The sequence below is a fragment of the Schistocerca nitens genome, chromosome 1, assembly GCF_023898315.1.
Source record: "Schistocerca nitens isolate TAMUIC-IGC-003100 chromosome 1, iqSchNite1.1, whole genome shotgun sequence".
NCBI lineage: Eukaryota > Metazoa > Arthropoda > Insecta > Orthoptera > Acrididae > Schistocerca > Schistocerca nitens.
The window spans coordinates 935,602,064-935,620,858 of record NC_064614.1 but is presented as its reverse complement, the minus strand read 5'-3'; the positions used below and the strand labels follow the sequence as shown (position 1 = coordinate 935,620,858).

The window sequence follows — 18,795 nt, the reverse complement described above, 5'->3', positions numbered from 1 at the left end:
TTGTCGGCTATCTTTTTTTTTGGGGGGTGGGGGTTGAGGGGGGTACACCCTTATAAAGGGTGAAAGTTAGTAAAACCGACAAACTGCACAACGGACTCCCGACTGGAAATGGAGGAAAAAAGGTCCTATTAACATGTGTCCAGAAACGTATCGTTGACACATTAGACGGCGCTGACAAATAAAAGTTCTTAGGCTATGTGCCGTGTGTTCCTTGCATGTTGCTTGCTTTGTGTCTGAAGCAGAGTACTGTGAGCAGGGAATGGTCCAGTATTCATGTCAGTAACAAGCCAATATGGTGTTTCAATATGGCCAAGTAGATGTAAACAATCGAGGGGCAGCACAGCTATACCAAAACAAGTACCCTCACAGATACCAACTACATCACACAACATTTCTAGCCCTTTTTCAGCGTTTGTGTGATCATGGGTCCTTTCACACAGACGAATATGCAGAGACGTGGCAGACCCTACGTATACCAAATTGGGAGGACCGGGTTCTATAGGACACTGAGACGAACCCTAGTACAAGCTACACGCATGTGTAAGCCAAAGTACGATTATGTTATCCTGCATGTCAGATACTATCACTATCACCTGCAATGAGTCCAAGAATTATCAGCAACTGATTTTCCTCTACAGAAAGGATTTTGTCGATGGCTTTTGCACCAAACTATCACAATTGTTGGATTTCTTAGATCAGTTCTGTTTACTGACCAAGCAACCTTTACCAGAACTGGCACCATCAGGCTACATGATCGTTATCTGTGGGCTACAAACAATCCTCGGCGCTTCAGTCTGGAGCCGCGCTACTGCTACGGTCGCAGGTTCGAATCCTGCCTCGGGCAGGATGTGTGTGACGTCCTTAGGTCAGTTACGTTCAAGTAGTTCTATGTCTAGGGGACTGATGACCTCAGATGTTAAGTCCCATAGTGCTTAGAGCCATTTGAACCATTTTTGAACAATCCTCGGGGAATGGTTGAGGCATCGAATCAGCATCGTTTTAGCATCAATGTGTGGTCAGGGATTCTTGGTGACCACATACTTGGACCAGTTATTATTCCACAACGCCTCGACGGTATAATGTACCTGGACTTCCTACGTAATACTCTTCCCAAGATGCTTGAGGATCTGCCTTTGGCAATAAGACAAGTTATATGGTTTCGCGTGATGGAGCACCACCCCATTTCCGCATTGCAGTTCACCGACACCTCAACAACATCTTCCCCAAAAGTTGGATAGGACGCAGAAGCCCTTTAGCATGGCATGCTAGATCGCCGGACTTAAGCCCCTGGATTTTTACCTAGAGTTGTGTATGCTGAACCAGTCCCTGATGGGCCGGCCGAGGTGGCCGAGCGGTTCTAGGCGCTACAGTCTGGAACCGCGCGACCGCTACGGTCGCAGGTTCGAATCCTGCCTCGGGCATGGATGTGTGTGATGTCCTTATGTTCGTTAGGTTTAAGTAGTTCTAAGTTCTAGGGGACTGATGACCTCAGCAGTTAAGTCCCATAGTGGTCAGAGCCAGTCCCTGATGTTCAAACTCTTCAACAACATGTTCACGACGCCTGTGATGCTATTCGGAGACAGGCTGGAATATTTCAAAGAATAATTAATAACGGGGCTTGTGAACACGTGTATTGCATCCGATGGAGACCACTTTGAACATCTGTTGTGACGTGGATGCGATGCAGCTCTGTACCGTGATCCGGGACGATTTGTTGTCGTTGTACGTATACCATGCAGTTCCTGACACATGTTCGTAGAACCTTTTTTCCTCCATTTTCAGTCAGGTATGTGTCCCTGCAGTACATCGGTTTTATTAATGTTCACCCTGTATAGATACGACTGATGATTAGTGGATTTTACGCCACTCCCTACAAAAGAAGAGTTGAATTTCCTTGAGACACTCTGAAGAAGAGTCCAGTGTCTTACCAGTGCGCCTCCTCGGCAGTTGCTATTCTCTTCCTAATAAGTAGTGTGAAACTCTTTGTTGTGTCATTTATTAGTCAGGTGGGTAAGCGAAAGAATGTGGTAGGCGAGCAGCGCGCCGATCACAGCTCGACCTTGTCGTCCTTCTCGCTGAAGCAGATACTGTCCCAGAGCTGCATGCGCTTGAGGAAGGCGGAGGTGGCGGTCGTGAGGGTCACGTTGTCGCCGATGACGTAGAAGACGACGGAGCCGTCCCTGGGCAGCGGCCGCCAGGGCTCGGGCAGCAGGTCGCTCTTGGTGGGCGTCGGGTTGCCCGTCGCCGCGAAGTTGGCCAGCATCAGACCCAGCCGCTGCAGCGTCGTCATCGCGCCCTCGCTGGGCCGGTTGCCCGGGAACGGGATCTTCTGCCGCAGCACGTATCTGGCGAATAAGCGTGGAGAATTTATGTCATCAAACATCACAAGGAGCGGTTACATTGATCTAAACTGTCAAAATTTCAAAAGAACTGCACAACTGCATGTACACCCACATTTACAGGCTGCCCAATAAAGGTCTTCCTGATTTTAAAATTAAGCAATACCAAAACAAAGAACAATAGAATGGCCGTATACATTGTTCAAATGACATACGGCAATATAGCCGGATGACGTCGTCGACAACCGCCATTTTTCGACCGGAGCACACCTGCCACTTTCAAGGCAGAACAGCAGTAAGTAAGCGCTGTGCAAGAGAATTTAAAACCTCGGTTTTTACAGAATCTCCAGAAAGATAACATTCACACACTATAAACAATAGCGCCATCACAAATCAAAGCTGGCCGACGTCGGAATTTATCGATAGTGAAATTAATAATCAACGGGTGAGGTAGCATATGGAGGACATAGTGATAGACATCCCTGGGGTTGTGAGGCAGCTGAATGGGTTGAAAATAAATAAATCGCCAGGTCCTGATGGGATTCCAATTCGGTTTTACTGAGAGTACTCTACTGCATTGGCTCCTTACTTAGCTGGCATTTATCGCGAATCTCTTGCCCAACGTAAAGTCCCGAGCGAATGGAAAAAAGCACAGGTGACATATTCTCAGTTCGAATATAATGAATTTCCTTGAGACAGAGAAGTTACTGTCCATGCATCAGCACGGCTTTAGAAAGCATCGCTCCTGCGAAACGCAACTCGCCCTTTTTTCACATGATATCTTGCGAACCATGGATGAAGGGTATCAGACGGATGCTATATTCCTTGACTTCCGGAAAGCGTTTGACTCGGTGCCCCACTGCAGACTCCTAACTAAGGTACGAGCATATGGGATTGGTTCCCAAATATGTGAGTGGCTCGAAGGCTTCTTAAGTAATAGAACCCAGTACGTTGTCCTCGATGGTGAGTGTTCATCGGCGGTGAGGATATCATCTGGAGTGCCCCAGGTAAGTGAGGTAGGTCCGCTGTTGTTTTCTATCCACATAAATGATCTTATGGATAGGGTGGATAGCAATGTGCGGTTGTTTGCTGATGATGCTGTGGTGTACGGGAAGGTGTCGTCGTTAAGTGACTGTAGGAGGATACAAGATGACTTGGACAGGATTTATGATTGGTGTAATGAATGCCAGCTAACTTCAAATGTAGATAAATGTAAATTAATGCAGATGAATAGGAAAAAGAATCCCGTAATGTTTGAATACTCCATTAGTAGTGAAGCACTTGACACAGTCACGTCGATTAAATATTTGGGCGTAACATTGCAGAGAGATATGAAGTGGGACAAGCATGTAATGGCAGTTGTGGGGAAGGTGGATAGTCGTCCTCGGTTCATTAGTAGAATTTTGGGAAGATGTGGTTCATCTGTAAAGGAGACCGCTCATAAAACACTAATACGACCTATTCTTGAGTACTGCTAGAGCGTTTGGGAACCCTATCAGGTCGGATTGAGGGAGGACATAGAAGCAATTCAGAGGCGGGCAGCTAGATTTGTTACTGGTAGGTTTGATCATCACGCGAGTGTTACGGAAATGCTTCAGGAACTCGGGTGGGAATCTCTGGACGAAAGGAGGTGTTCTTTTCGTGAATCGCTACTGAGGAAATTTAGAGAACCAGCATTTGAGGCTGACTACAGTACAATTTTACTGCCGCCAACTTATATTTCGCGGAAAGACCACAAAGATAAGATAAGAGAGATTAGGGCTCGTACAGAGGCATATAGGCAGTCATTTTTCCCTCGTTCTGTTTGGGAGTGGAACAGGGAGAGAAGATGCTAGTTGTGGTACGAGGTACCCTCCGCCACGCACCGTATGGTGGATTGCGGAGTATGTGTGTAGATGTAGATGTAGCATCAACTCTGTCCCTCTGTTTTTTGACAAGGGGGAGAGCAGAATTCCATGTAGAACTTAATCAAAATCCACCATCTTTATTTATAAGGTAAATAGCTAATTTAATTTCAACAGCTTCCTTACTAACATTATCCCAACAGCTAGAAGTCCATGCCAGGATCTCCGTGTTGTTTTATTCCGCACGATAATCGATGCCAAGACAATGGTTTGCAATATCTGATTTGCTCGGCTTTTGTAAGCGTGTGTGCCGCATGTGCTCAGTACACTGGTCCTTCACAGTCCCGACAGTCTGATCAATTTAAGTCAAGCCACAACCGCAACTAATACTCTAGCCACCTGCCTTACGCAAACCAAGATCATAGTTTACGGAACCTAAGGATTAGTTGGTGGTCGAAAAGCACACTTCACGTTGTATTTCCGCAAAAGAGTCCAATCCTCTTCGAAATTCTCCCTATGTAAGGCAAAAAGCCCGTAGACTTTGGTGACACCTCGGTATTATCATCACTCACCCGGTGGACAGTTTATCGATAGCGCAACGCACATCTGATCTGTCTTTCACTATAAACATTCTAACGAAAGGTGACTTCGAGATGGCCTAACTCAGCTCGAAAAGCCTCAGGATCCGAGATGACCTTAAGCCTGTGAACCAATTTACGGATTACCCCTTCACGTTGAGCCGGATGGCGACAACTACCAGCCTGCAAATGCAAGTGGTATGAAACGGCACGTCCCAACGTACTATCCACCTTCCTTGTGACCAACACATCAGGGAAGGGAAGGCAGCCATCCTTTTCCTCCTCCATCGTGAAACAATTTATATGAACACTTGGTATGTTGACTGTGAAAGCTGTAAGATTTTTATTCAGGGATTTCGAAATAGTAGTTACAAATTTACTGACAGACAGCTGACCTTCTGTGCAGCTCGTATCAGTGTGTATAAACAAATTTATCGTCTAGAAGCGGTCTTTGCAGTTATATCAAAATTTTCCAAATGTCTGCCCTTCGTAATAGAGAGGTGCCACAAACGAACAATCGAATTTGCAATCACATCTTATGGTGTGTCAACGGAAATGGATTACAAATCTTTAACATATTGCAGCGTGTCAGCAACTGTGAAATGTACAACAATTAAACAATTTTTTCAGCCTTCAGTTGCAAGGTAATTTTATTCGTTAAAAAAAAAAATATTACCTTGCAACTGAAGGCTGAAAAAATTGTTTAATTGTTGGAAATGGATTAAGTTGCCACACAAATCGACAATTCAACGTCGTTCAGCGTGGTGGGATATCGAATAAAACAACACGTTACTGTTACCAGCAACTGTTTATAAATTTCTACAACGCGTTTCAAAGGATTAAACCTCTATCATCAAGTGCATTTTTGTTTATTAATATGACATGTGTGTATTGTGTTACGACTTTGCGGTAACCTGTGGCGCTGTCTAGTAGAGAAACAAAACACTAATTCAGAACATCGGTCTGCGGACTCTTTGATTAAAGATTGAACGTAAATGTAAATCTCAAAGCAAAACAACTCAAATACAATACCTCTAGTGGTCACAGGGTTCTTTCTTTGTCGTAATACACCACATATAAAATGTCACACTTTGAAAACGAAAATGATGGCTATAAATTAATATCCGTAAACAACACTTAGAAAAACAGAACCACTACTTCAAGTACAAAGAACATATAGCAAAACAAGACAATTATTTCGGAGCAAGTCTTAAAGCACTGTGGATACCTTTGTTTGATTAGGTGAACAGATATGTTATAATAAGTACTCTAGGTGGTACGCAAATCCTTTTCTCTCAAGTTCGTATAACTTAGATGTTTTACTCATTTATGAAATCAGGTAAGAAGTTGAAAATGTTAAGTGTAATAATTATGTTACCAACAGTGCCACGAATATACGTAAATAACAATTCAGGTTGGGATTCAGAGACAGAGAATGAAAGAAGTGACAGAAGAGAGCAAAGTTTTGGTTATGTCACATCTCCAAGATTTGGAGAACAGATTTATGGAAAAATGGCGAAGAGGTAGTGTTGAAATGGCTCTGAGCACTATGGGACTCAACTGTTGAGGTCATTAGTCAGAGGTAGTGTTGATGAAAGTGTTAATGATAAGTGCATAAAAATGAGGGAAGGACTCATGAACTCTGCCAAAGAAGTACTAGGAATAATAGTATCCCAAAGCACCAGGAAAGAATGGATAACAGAAAACATGTTGAAAAAGATGGAAGAGCGCAGAAAGTGGAAAAGTGTAGAAACTGAAGAAGGCAAAAAGAGGTACAGGAAACTGAATAATGAATTAAGAAGAGAAACTGAAGGAGCAAGAGAAAAATGGATGAAACAGAAATGCGACGAAATAGAGAAAATGGAGAGAGAGGGAAAGTATGAAATGATGTATAGACTGGCTAGTGAGATAGTTTTTGAACGTAAAAGAAAGAGGAATAACATGGAAATAGAAAGAGCGGATGGTACTCTGGCAGAAGAACCACAGGAGGTTTTGAACAGATGGCAAGTATATATTGAATGTCTGTATAAGGGGGATGAAATGCAAAGCGAAATTAAGGTTGAAGAGGAGCAATATGTGCCGGAAGATGGAAAGGGATTTACCATCTTGGAAGCAGAAGTAGAAGTAGAAAAGGCGCTGAAGGAGATAAAGAATAGGAAGGCATCTGGAATAGATGATTTGCCAGCAGAACTGTTGAAGAGTCTGGGAAACAAGGCAAGAAAATAAATAGTCTACCTCTGTAACGAGATATATGACAAAGGGGAATGGCCTGAGGACTCCGCTGCAACAGTTATGATACCAATAGAGAAAAAGAGAAACACTAAAAAATGTGAAGAGCACCGGACCATCAGTCTAATTTCTCATGCAGCTAAAGTCTTGCTGAGAACGTTGAATAGAAGGTTATATGGCAAGCTGGATAGAGGGATTGCAGAGGAGCAGTTCGGATTTAGAAGAGGAAAAGGAACAAGCGATGATATTGGCCTGCTAAGAACTATAGGGGAAAGATATATGGAAAGGGATAGAGAAATCTTTGCTGTTTTTATAGATTTAGAAAAGGCTTTTGATAGAGTTCAGTGGAACAAGCTGATGGATATCTTGAAGAGGAAAGGAGTAGATTGGAAAGAGAGACGACTGATACAGCATCTATATTTACATCAGAAAGTAAGGATAAGGATTGGAAATGAAATGTCAGAAGGAAGCAGCATTGGACGAGGTGTTAGACAAGGTTGTTGCCTTTCCCCACTGTTGTTTAACGTATACCTTGAAGAGATTATTGCGAAAAGCTTAGATGGGAAAAGAGGAATATGTATTGGTGGAAAGAGAATAGAATGTATAAGATTTGCTGATGACTTGGTATTAGTGGCAGAAAGTGAGCGGACAGTGAATAACATGCTCAAAGATCTGAATGAAGCTTGTGTGGAATATGGGATGCAAATAAACACAGCAAAAACAAAGAGTATGGTCATCATTACAAGACGCAGACTATCCAATATTAAAATAGGACGATCTACCATTAGCCAAATAAGTGAATTTAAATATCTCGGAAGCACAATAACTGAAGACTTGAGATGTCACCAGAAGGCGAAAACTCGAATTGCCATAGCGAAGGAGTCATTCAACAGAAAGAGGAAACTCTTATGTGGCAAATTAGATAAAGGACTAAGGAAAAGGCTTGGTAAATGTCTTGTCTGGAGTGTGGCAGTATATGGGTCAGAAACATGAACACTGAGACGAGAGGATGAAAAAAGGTTAGAAGCATTTGAGATGTGGATGTGGAGGAGAATGGAGAGAATAAGATGGATGGAAAGAGTGAGAAATGAAAGAGTTCGTATTGGAAAGAGTTGGTGAGAGAAGATGTCTGCTGAAGGTTGTAAGAGAAAGGAAAAAGAACTGGTTGGGACATTCATTGAGAAGGGAGTGCTTGCTAGTAGATGCTTTGGAAGGATTGGTTTGTGGAAGAAGACTGAGAGGAATAAGGAGATACAAGATGATAGACGACATAAAGGAAAGAGGAAATTATGCAGACCTGAAGAGGATGGCAGAAGACCGGACAGCCTGGAGAACTACCATCTGAAAACCTGCCTTTAGGCAGAACACTGATGATGATGACATCTGTGGGACTTATAGGGTCACATATGTTACATGTCGTAGATTAGTAAAACCTGAAGTAACACTTTGATGAAAATTCTAAGTATGCATATACATATACTCTTAATGACAAAACCGATACATATCAGGCTGACATGAGTTACAGATATTGGTCTCTGGGTAGACGTATTAGGTACAGTGATATAGGAAAGTCACTTCTTCATTTAGAAAAATTAAAGGAACATGTAAATAACTAAACAGATTCATGGTAAATGCGAAGGAGGCAATGTGTGTTTGTGTGGCGTGGATAGTTCCGGTAGACAGTAGTTTTCATTGTGTCCCACAAAAAGTAGTCCGTCCTTACGCCTGTAAATTTTGGATAATCTAGCTTAATGATTCTGTTCACGAAGAACGCCGCGAGAAAGCGAAACAGATCTTCGCTGCGATGTGGTCGGGGCCCATTTTGACTGGTCAATCTTTCAACACTTGATGTGTGCCGACTAATTCGTTCAATATTGAAATATAACGTTCAGTAGTTATCGATTATAGCACAAAAAAGGCTGGTAATTCCTCTGCTGCATACCGCAACGGAAATAGTAACTTTAGGAGGATGAAGTGGTTTCGATTCACATAAAAGACAATTCTCGGAACCCCAAAATCGAAGGATCCGTTACAGCCATGCGGATAAGATGCCTGTCATCTCGACTGCTAGTGATACGAGGCCGTTGGGATCCAGCACAGCATTCCGTATAACCCTCCTGAACCCACCGATTCCATATTCTGCCAACAGTCATTGGATCTCGACCAACGCGAGCAGCAATGTCGCGATTCGGTAAACCGCAATCGCGATAGGCTACAATCCGACCTTTATCAAAGTCGGAAATGTGATGGTACGAATTTCTCCTCCTTACAGGAGGCATCACAACAACGTTTCACCAGGCAACGGCGGTCAACTGCAGTTTGTGTATGAGAAATCGGTTGGAAACTTTCCTCATGTCAGCATGTTGTAAGTGTACCCAACGGCGCCAACCTCGTGTGAATGCTCTGAGAAACTAATCATTTGCATATCACAGCATCTTCTTCCTGTCGGTTGAATTTCGCGTCTGTAGCACGTCATCTTCGTGGTGTAGCAATTTTAATGGCCAGTAGTGTAGCTCAGAAGGGCGCTGTTTCTGCGCTAACAGCGGTTGGAGCGTTTCTGTTACTGCCGCCAGTCTAACTGGTGTGTCCTGATGAGTGTCAAATGTTCCCCCTGGGAAGAGTGGGTGGTCTCGCTGCTCCTATGGCGTGTTGGTCCTGGAGCGCTGTCCAGCCCGCCCTCACCGTCCTCTGCTGCTTCCTGGAGTGGAGGCAGATTTGGGCTCGTCGCTGTCTGCTGTTTGTGTGTTCGGGCGCGGACGTCGGAGCAAGTGGGCCTGCTCGAGAGCATGCCGCGCAAGCGGCTTTAAACGGCCCGGAACATCGCGTACTCAAGTAGCTCTCTACACCGCTGCCGCCACAATTCTTTCACCTTGACGAGTGCGTCGTCGTCGGCTGTGGCCATTGAGTGCTCGCGTGGTCGCCCGCGCACTTCATGCGTGTCTCGGAGAAACAGCAGTGGCGTGTAATATGATCCTCCCTTTGGCAGCGAAAGCACTGAGGCAAGCCTCTCTTACACCTCAGAGGCTCAACGGTGACTGCTGCATTGGCCACCCACGTCACCTTGTACAATTTTCTGTCCTCCACGCTATCTAGAGCGCAACGAGAAGAGACGGAGACTCCTGCTACTTGGATGATTTGATGTGCACCAGCGAGCGCACATCAGATCAAAATGGCTCTGAGCACTATGGGATTCAACTGCTGTGGTCATCAGTCCCCTAGAACTTAGAACTACTTAAACCTAACTAACCTAAGGACATCACACACAGCCATGCCCGAGGCAGGATTCGAACCTGCGACCGTAGCAGTCGCACGGTTCCGGACTGCGCGCCTAGAACCGCGAGACCACCGCGACCGGCCACATCAGATCCAAGTTTCTCAATTTCCCCTTTGAAGTGGTCAGCTACAGCAGAGAACGGAAAGCGCTTAAACACCGCCTTAATCAGCTTTTTCAGGACGGTCGCGTGGATGTAGAACGGCAGAGAGAAATGCCCCATCTCTCGTCGTCCTCGAGAAATTCTCATGTTTACCGATCTGACTAAAACCCCTACATACTTTAGTCTTACATAAAATCAGGGAGTGGTTCGAAATAATCTATTCAGTCACTCTGTGGCCGTAATAGCACCGAAACGGAAAATGACAGAGGCACAAATAATAAAATGTTCCGGGCTGTTATGCCGTGGTCGAATGGATTTCGCCTTACAACCCGACATTTCGCCCCCATCTGTTGAGAACATTTTCAAGGGGGATCGTAGCTTTGTTTAATGTCCTATTCACACTCTGGCTCGCTACTAGCAACAGCAAAATTCCGCTACCGCGAGCTTCCGCGAAATGGCGTGACGTCACATGTTTTAAATAAGCGAGCACAATCGGCCGTTGTCGACTGCCGTTGTCCGTTGTTGCTACCATCCCATGGTGGAAGACTGGTACACATCTTCTTCAGCATCGGACTCCAAATGTCATTCAGATTCACGCCATCTTTCATCCTGTTGAAATTCCTGGGGTGTTTTGCAATCTCTGTGGCCTCTTTGTATAGCCTTTCATAGTATCCGTTTGTGGCTGCCAGTACTTGAGTCTCATCAAAATTAATGTGATGGTCCCCTGGCTGAAAGGCATGTTCTGCAACAGCTGATCTGTCAGTCTCCCCTCTTCCGCAATTGCCCTTGTGCTCTTCGAGTCGCTTTTTGACCTTCTTGTAGTACCCACGTACACCTCCGCACATCTACACAGAATCGTATAAATTCCAGCTTCTTTCAGCGGTAGGCGAGCTTCCTTGGCCGATTTCAGGTGACCTGTCTTCCATCTAGGTGTGTAGATTACCCGATGTTCTGCTTTTTCAGGATTTTTCTTATGCTGTCTGTCGCTTTCTTAATGAATGGCAGGAAAACTTTCGATTTCACCGCCGCTTGAGCATCGCTATAATTTCTACGCAGTGGTCTTATACACTACTGGCCATTAAAATTGCTACACCACGAAGATGACGTGCTACAGACGCGGAATTTAACCGAAAGGAAGAAGATGCTGTCATATGCAAATGATTAGCTTTTCAGAGCATTCACACAAGGTTGGCGCCGTGCTGGGTCCCAACGGCCTCGTATCACTAGCAGTCGAGATGACAGGCATCTTATCCACATGGTTGTAACGGATCGTGCAGCCACGTCTCGATCTCTGAGTCAACAGACGGGGACGTTTGCAAGACAACAACCATCTGAACGAACAGTTCGACGTCGTTTGGAGCAGCATGGACTATCAGCTCGGAGACCATGGCTGCAGTTACACTTGACGCTGCATCGCAGACAGGAGCGTCTGCGATTGTGTACTCAACGACGAACCTGGGTGCACGAATGACAAAACGTCATTTTAATAGCCAGTAGTGTAGCTCTTTTCACCTCAGTGAACGAATAACCATTCTTGAGCAATGCATTGGTGAGAGGTTTTAATTCTGCGTCAAGCAGCTCTGGTTCGCAGATTTTCTTTGTTCTGTCCGCCAACGTTTTCATGATGCCTCGTTTTTGTTGTGGGTGATGGTTCGAATCTCGGTGTGGATAACTGCCTGTGTGCGTGGGTTTTCGGTAAACCGATTGCCACAAGCTACCATCTACTTCCTTGAAAACTAGTATGTCAAGAAAATTTGATCTTCCGTCTGCATCCACCTACTTGGTAAACTGAATATTCGGATTGATCCAGTTCAGGTGCGTGTGAAAACGATACAGTTCCTCCCTGCCATGCCGCTGTAGAACAGGTTTATTGTTCGCAATTTCCAGTGCCGGCTCCTCGAATTTTTCCAGAAGAAGTTCGATATAACCGGGCTTAATGGGCTACCGATAGCAATTCCATCAGTCTGTTCATAGAACTCTTCGTTCCGTCTGAAATACGTGGTTCTGAGGCAATATTTAAACAGTTCTGCAACATCGGGAAGGAACATTCAGCTGTTGCAACACTTCATTGATTGGAACCATAGTGAATAGCGACACCACATCGAAACTACCTAATATGTTTTCCTGTTGTACCATTATGCCGTCTAATTTACTGGTAAAATACGCCGAATTCTTGATATTACTCGTAGAATCCAACCGGCACACTTACGGTCGTAATAATGGGGAAACGTCGGGTTTTAAGGTGAAATCAATTCGATCACGGCATAATAGCCCGGAAAATTTTATTAATTGTGATATTTCCGGCCGTGAAAGTTTACATTTTGCAAATGACAGAGAAACGAGCGTAATACTGAATTCGGTCTTCCGAAATTGTTTTACCGCGGCAGATCGTAATACTCAAAAATGGCTATGAGCACTATGGGACTTAACTTCTGAGGTCATGAGTCCCCTAGAACTTAGAACTACATAAACCTAACTAACCTAAGGACAACACACACATCCATGCCCGCGGCAGGATTCGAACCTGCGACCGTAGCAGTAGCGCGGTTCCAGACTGTAGCGCCTAGAACCGCTCGGCCACCCCGGCCGGCAGACCGTAATACTGTCCATTCTTTCGATCACCGCTTTGTAGTGAAAAGGCATCGGTACCACATGAGGCACCTGTAAGATTTTACAGAGATTGTGTGAAACAATTTGTTCCCCTTCTAGCAGCTGTTTGCGTAGGTGGCTGGAGCAACGAACGATCCCTAGCGACATTAAAATAGCGCAGTCATTCCCGTTTTCAAGACGGGCCGTAGGAAAGGTGCACATAATTATAGGTTTCCATCGTTGATATATATCTGTTCTGTAATTATGGAATATGTTGAATTCCCGTGTATTATGACGTTTTTGCAGAATGAAAATCTCCTCTATAAAAGTCAACGTGGATTCCGTAAACTGAGATCTTGCGAAACTCAGCTCGCTCTGTTCCTCCATAAGATCCACAGCGATGCAGAAATCGCCACTCAGGTTGATTCCACGTTCCTCTAATTCAGGAAGGCATTTCACACTGTCCCACACTGTCGTTTAGTAAATGAGCGACTTACCGACTATCGGAATAGATTTGTGATTTGATAGATTTGTGATTTGATGCAAGACTTTCTCGCAGACAGAACTCAACACTTCGCTTGTAACGGAAAAAAATCAATAGATGTGTAGGTAACTTCGGGACTAACCCAAGGAATTATTACAGGACCGTTGCTCATTAAAATTCATATATAAACGATTTAGTGGAACGAGTCGGAGACTGTTTAAGGCTGTCGCAGATGATGTGATTGTCTATAAGAAGGCAGGACAAATGCAGGATCGATGAGTGGTGCAGGAATGGCAGCTGATCCTGAACGAAAATAAATTTAACATGAAACCCTGGTTCATGGCTTCCGTAGCATCGGTGGTTTCATGCTAAAGGCACTGGTACTCCAAAACAAAATGAATAAAATGATGAGTTTCGAATGAGACAATAGGGGCCCAAAGGATAAAGGAAATTTAATAAATACACTAAAGAAGTAGTTTACTTAGCACTTGCTAGATCGATTCTAGAGTGTTGTTAATCAATCTGGAACCATTACCAGCTAGGAAGATAGAAGAGAGAACAGATCCAACGAAGGGAGGCATGTTTCGTCACGGAATCGTTTAGCCCGCACGGCAGCGTTACAGATATGGTGTCAGACGTTGCAAGAGAGACGTTGTGCACCACAGAGATATTTACTACTGAAATTTCTAGAGAATTCTTTCCGGAAAAAGTCGACAATGAAGTGCTTCGTCCCACATACGTCTTGCGAAATAAGCTCAAAGAGAAAATTGATGAAACTAGTGCTAATACAGAGGCTTACCAACAACACTCTTCCAACGCGCGCTGGTGGAACAGAGAAGGGAGGATCAGTTAGTGGTGTAGCGGTGCTCATCACACACCGTCAGGTGACCTACGGAATGTTGATGCAGATGCAGATGGACTCTCAACAGATCCCTTCCCGCAGACGTCACGGTGCAGACCGCGGTTGTCCAATGGTCGAGAAACATATGGAAGCCTTTGACATGTCCTTCACCACACAGGCGACTGGAAATGGGCTGCGTTGAGACAGCATGGCGAATGGCACCGGGCGGGGGCTCGCCCCTTCTAGGGCGGTTGGAGACGCGACCGTTCGCAAGGCCTGCTTCTGTTCCTCTACTAACGGTTGAAACCTGTTGGCGGCGGCAGTTTCATTTGGAGTGGAAATTTGTTGAGGACGAGCTACGCGTTTCGGCGCAACGGTCGTTCAGGCACGCCGCACAACGCTGGTGTGTGCTACAGATCTCTCCTGCCCTCCAGTAGTTGTGGCGGCTACCTTTCTCTTCTGTAACGAGCGGCAGCCGATCGTAGGCCGGTCGCGGTGACCGAGCGGTTCTAGGCGCTTCACTCCGGAACCACGCGACTGCTACGGTCCCAGGTTCGTATCCTACCTCGCGCATGGATGTGTGTGATGTCCTTAGGACAGTTAGGTTTAAGTAGTTCTAAGTTCTAGGGGACTGATGACATCAGATGTTAAGTCCCATAGTGCTCAGAGCAATTTTTTTGAGCCGATCGTAGGTCGAGTTTCGGTCCTCTAACGATTGTACTGTTCGTTGTGGAGACTGAACAGCACCGCCGCCGCCTCCCGATACTACTCACCTCATCTCTTATCTGCGAGTAGCGATTCCGGGCGTTGGGAAATCCCTCTACGTAGTCGCTCGCACCTGTCGTGACCATGTTCATGCCCGCGTATGCTGGCCATGTCGCCGCACATGGGGGGACCGCATGCGGACGACGATCTGCCACTTTCTTCGCTGTCTCACGTCTATTTGCTCTCTGCGGAGCCTCAGTTCCTGGCTGACCTACGTTAATATCTCACACTGTTCATGCCCCTTCTGTACCGTACGAGGTGCATTCAAGTTCTAAGGCCTCCGATTCTTTTTCTAATTAACTACTCACCCGAAAGCGATGAAACTGGCGTTACTTCTCGACGTAATCGCCCTGCAGACGTACACATTTTTCACAACGCTGACGCCATGATTCCATGGCAGCGGCGAAGGCTTCTTTAGGAATCTGTTTTGACCACTGGAAAATCACTGAGGCAATAGCAGCACGGCTGGTGAATGTGCGGCCACGGAGAGTGTCTTTCATTGTTGGAAAAAGCCAAAGGTCACTAGGAGCCAGGTCAGATCAGTAGGGAGCATGAGGAATCACTTCAAATTTGTTATCACGAAGAAACTGTTGCGTAACGTTAGCTCGATGTGCGGGTGCGTTGTCTTGGTGAAACAGCACACGCGCAGCCCTTCCCGGACGTTTTTGTTGCAGTGCAGGAAGGAATTTTTTCTTCAAAACATTTTCGTAGGATCCACCTGTTACCGTAGTGCCCTTTGGAACGCAATGGGTAAGGATTACGCCCTCGATGTCCCAGAACATTGACACCAAAATTGTTTCAGCGATGGCGGTTACCCGAAATTTTTTTGGTGGCGGTGAATCTGTGTGCTTCCATTGAGCTGACTGGCACTTTGTTTCTGGATTGAAAAATGGCATCCACGTTTCATCCATTGTCACAACCGACGAAAAGAAAGTCCCATTCATGCTGTCGTTGCACGTCAACATTGCTTGGCAACATGCCACACGCGTAGCCATGTGGTCGTCCGTCAGCATTCGTGGCACCCACCTGGATGACACTTTTCGCATTTTCAGGTCGTCATGCAGGATTGTGTGCACAGAACCCACAGAAATGCCAACTCTGGAGGCGATCTGTTCAACAGTCATTCGGCGATCTCCCAAAACAATTCTCTCCACTTTCTCGATCATGTCGTCAGACCGGCTTGTGCGAGCCCGAGGTTGTTTCGGTTTGTTGTCACATGATGTTCTGCCTTCATTAAACTGTCGCACCCACGAACGCACTTTCGACACATCCATAACTCCATCACCACATGTCTCCTTCAACTGTCGATGAATTTCAATTGGTTTCACACCACGTAAATTCAGAAAACGAATGATTGCACGCTGTTGAAGTAAGGAAAACGTCGCCATTTTAAGTATTTAAAACAGTTCTCATTCTCGCCGCTGGCGGTAAAATTCCATCTGCCGTACGGTGCTGCCATCTCTGGGACGTATTGACAATGAATGCGGCCACATTTTAAAACAATGCGCATGTTTCTATCTCTTTCCAGTCCGGAGAAAAAAAATCGGAGGCCTTAGAACTTGAATGCACCTCGTACAAGGTCTGGTAACAACACTTAATATGAGCAACACAATGTAGTCTGTTGCCCACTGTACCTGTCACAGGGACTTGCAAAAATTCAAATGGCTCCAAGCACTATGGCACTTAACATCTGAGGTCATCAGCCCCATAGACTTAGAACTACTTAAACCTAACTAACCTAAGGATACCACACACATCCATGCCCGATGCAGGAGTCGAACCTGCGACCGTACCAGCAGCGCGGTTCCGGACTGAAGCGCCTGGAACCGCTTGGTCACAGCGGCCGGCCAGAACTTTCAACTCTAATCATTCACGTACCCTCCGATGGTGTGTTCGTGTACAAAGTTAGACTGACATCCGACCATGTCTTCTAGGTGACTCACTTTTTTCGTCACGAAGCATGTATCAATGATCTGCCACCGAACACGACGGACGACAAAAAATTGTTCTCTTCGCCGAAGGCACAATATATTGTCAAACACTTTGAATGTAATATAAATGACGGAGGCAACAGGGTATCAGTAACACCAAAACGTTGTTTGCAGACAATATGTTAACGCTTAACTGTAACAAAACGCAATGCAAATAGCTTCTGACACAGAAATCTTGTAAAAGCTAAATTGTATTGTCAGAAGGCAGTCAAGTAAGTCAGTGAAGTCGATTATTTTAAATTATTGGGATTTAAACTAGGTGGAATGGTTTTTTAGAAGTGTCGCATTCAAGATCTTGTGCAGAAAACGAATGGTGTATTTTTCACAATAACAATGATCTCCTTTCACTCTGACACTAAAATACGAGGGCTTGTTTACTTTGCTTACCTTCAGCCTATTATCTCGTGTATTCCGGTGAAAATTAGACGGAGAAATTATGTATACCTGCATAACACTTCCTTAAGTACTGTACTGGAAAGTGTGCACTATTCAGTAGGTTTTATTTTAAATGGGCTTTCACAAAAACAAAAACAAAATATGAGTGATGGCTCCTACGTACTCAAATCAAAGGTGAAAGATTTCCTTGTAGCAGACTCCTTATATTCTGTAAAGGAGTTCGTCGGACTATTGGAAAACTTGACTCTGTAATGTGCCATTTATTTCTATAGTTTCGTTTAAGTGTTTTAGTAATTCTTTAATTCTTTGTTTAGAAATTTTGTAATCAGCTTTCCGTAAGCTGTGTACTGACTCTTTCCATGACCAAATAGCTTAGGCTTGATGCATAAATAAAATGTGAAGTAATGTTGTGCCTCCCCATAAGACGACAATGGTGACAGCGGATCGGTCCCGTCTCGTGATAATTGGAGGGTTGTAGCATATCCGACGAACGCTTCTCACGAACACACATTCTCAGGATAAAACTGCGAAATTCTCTTTATGTGGAGAGTCGTCGACCGTACAGAGCAACCTCTCAAAGCCGACGGTATATACCACAACGGAGACGTATGACGCTGAGGCTGCCGGTACGTCTGTAGTGGTTAGGCGTCTTGGCGCACTTAATGCAAGATAACGACCTTGGAGCTAGGTTATACAGTAGAATGTGGCCGAATTTGCCTGTACTTCTTTTTCTTCGTTCCTGGAATTTTCATCAGGGCTATGAAATGTCACTATATTCAACCCCTGTCTCCCTTCGTACACCTCTAGTTCACTTCGTACTAGATTCCAATACGCCAATAATGCAGAAATACGACACGGCTTTCTAATAAGTTTTCTATCTCTTTCTGTTTCGCATCGACTCATTACTAATTATTTTTACACATTTATCCTTGCCACTGCAAAACTAGCTAGTTGCCTATTATGTTCGTATTATTATTTTTTCCATACAGTGAATCACATACATATCATTTATGGTTGAAATGCCTCTAACCGTTCCAGTGTTACGCGAAACTTACACTAATATGTGGATACACTTACACTAATATGTAGATTCGACGTGAAACACAATGTGTAATATACTTTCTTTAGCACCCGAGCTTATTGTATCTGATAAGACGTCTTGAGAGAAAAGTTCACAAATTTCACGTAAACCAGTTAAAGTTAAATGCATAACAGCACTGAATATCTGAGACAGTATAAAGATGGATACCTCCACGCGAAAGAAAATCTTGTATGAGAACAGCATGAAACGTCTCGGGGTGCGTATTTCGTGACTAATGATGTTGCAATAAAATAAAAAAACTTTCCTTATTTCTTCCCGGCCAA

General features: G+C 44.7%; 1 protein-coding gene across 1 annotated transcript in view; it reads right to left on the bottom strand.

Moving 5' to 3' along the window:
• Positions 1 to 2,047: 2,047 nt before the first annotated feature.
• The window catches only part of LOC126213347 (venom carboxylesterase-6-like), a 193,692-nt gene continuing 176,944 nt past the window's right edge, over positions 2,048 to 18,795 (bottom strand). Inside the window, exons 8-9 of the mRNA XM_049941080.1 lie at positions 9,570 to 9,764; positions 2,048 to 2,345 (exon numbers count right to left, since the gene is read on the bottom strand). Coding sequence (XP_049797037.1) covers positions 2,048 to 2,345; positions 9,570 to 9,764 — 493 coding nt within the window. The remainder of the gene's footprint in view (positions 2,346 to 9,569; positions 9,765 to 18,795) is intronic.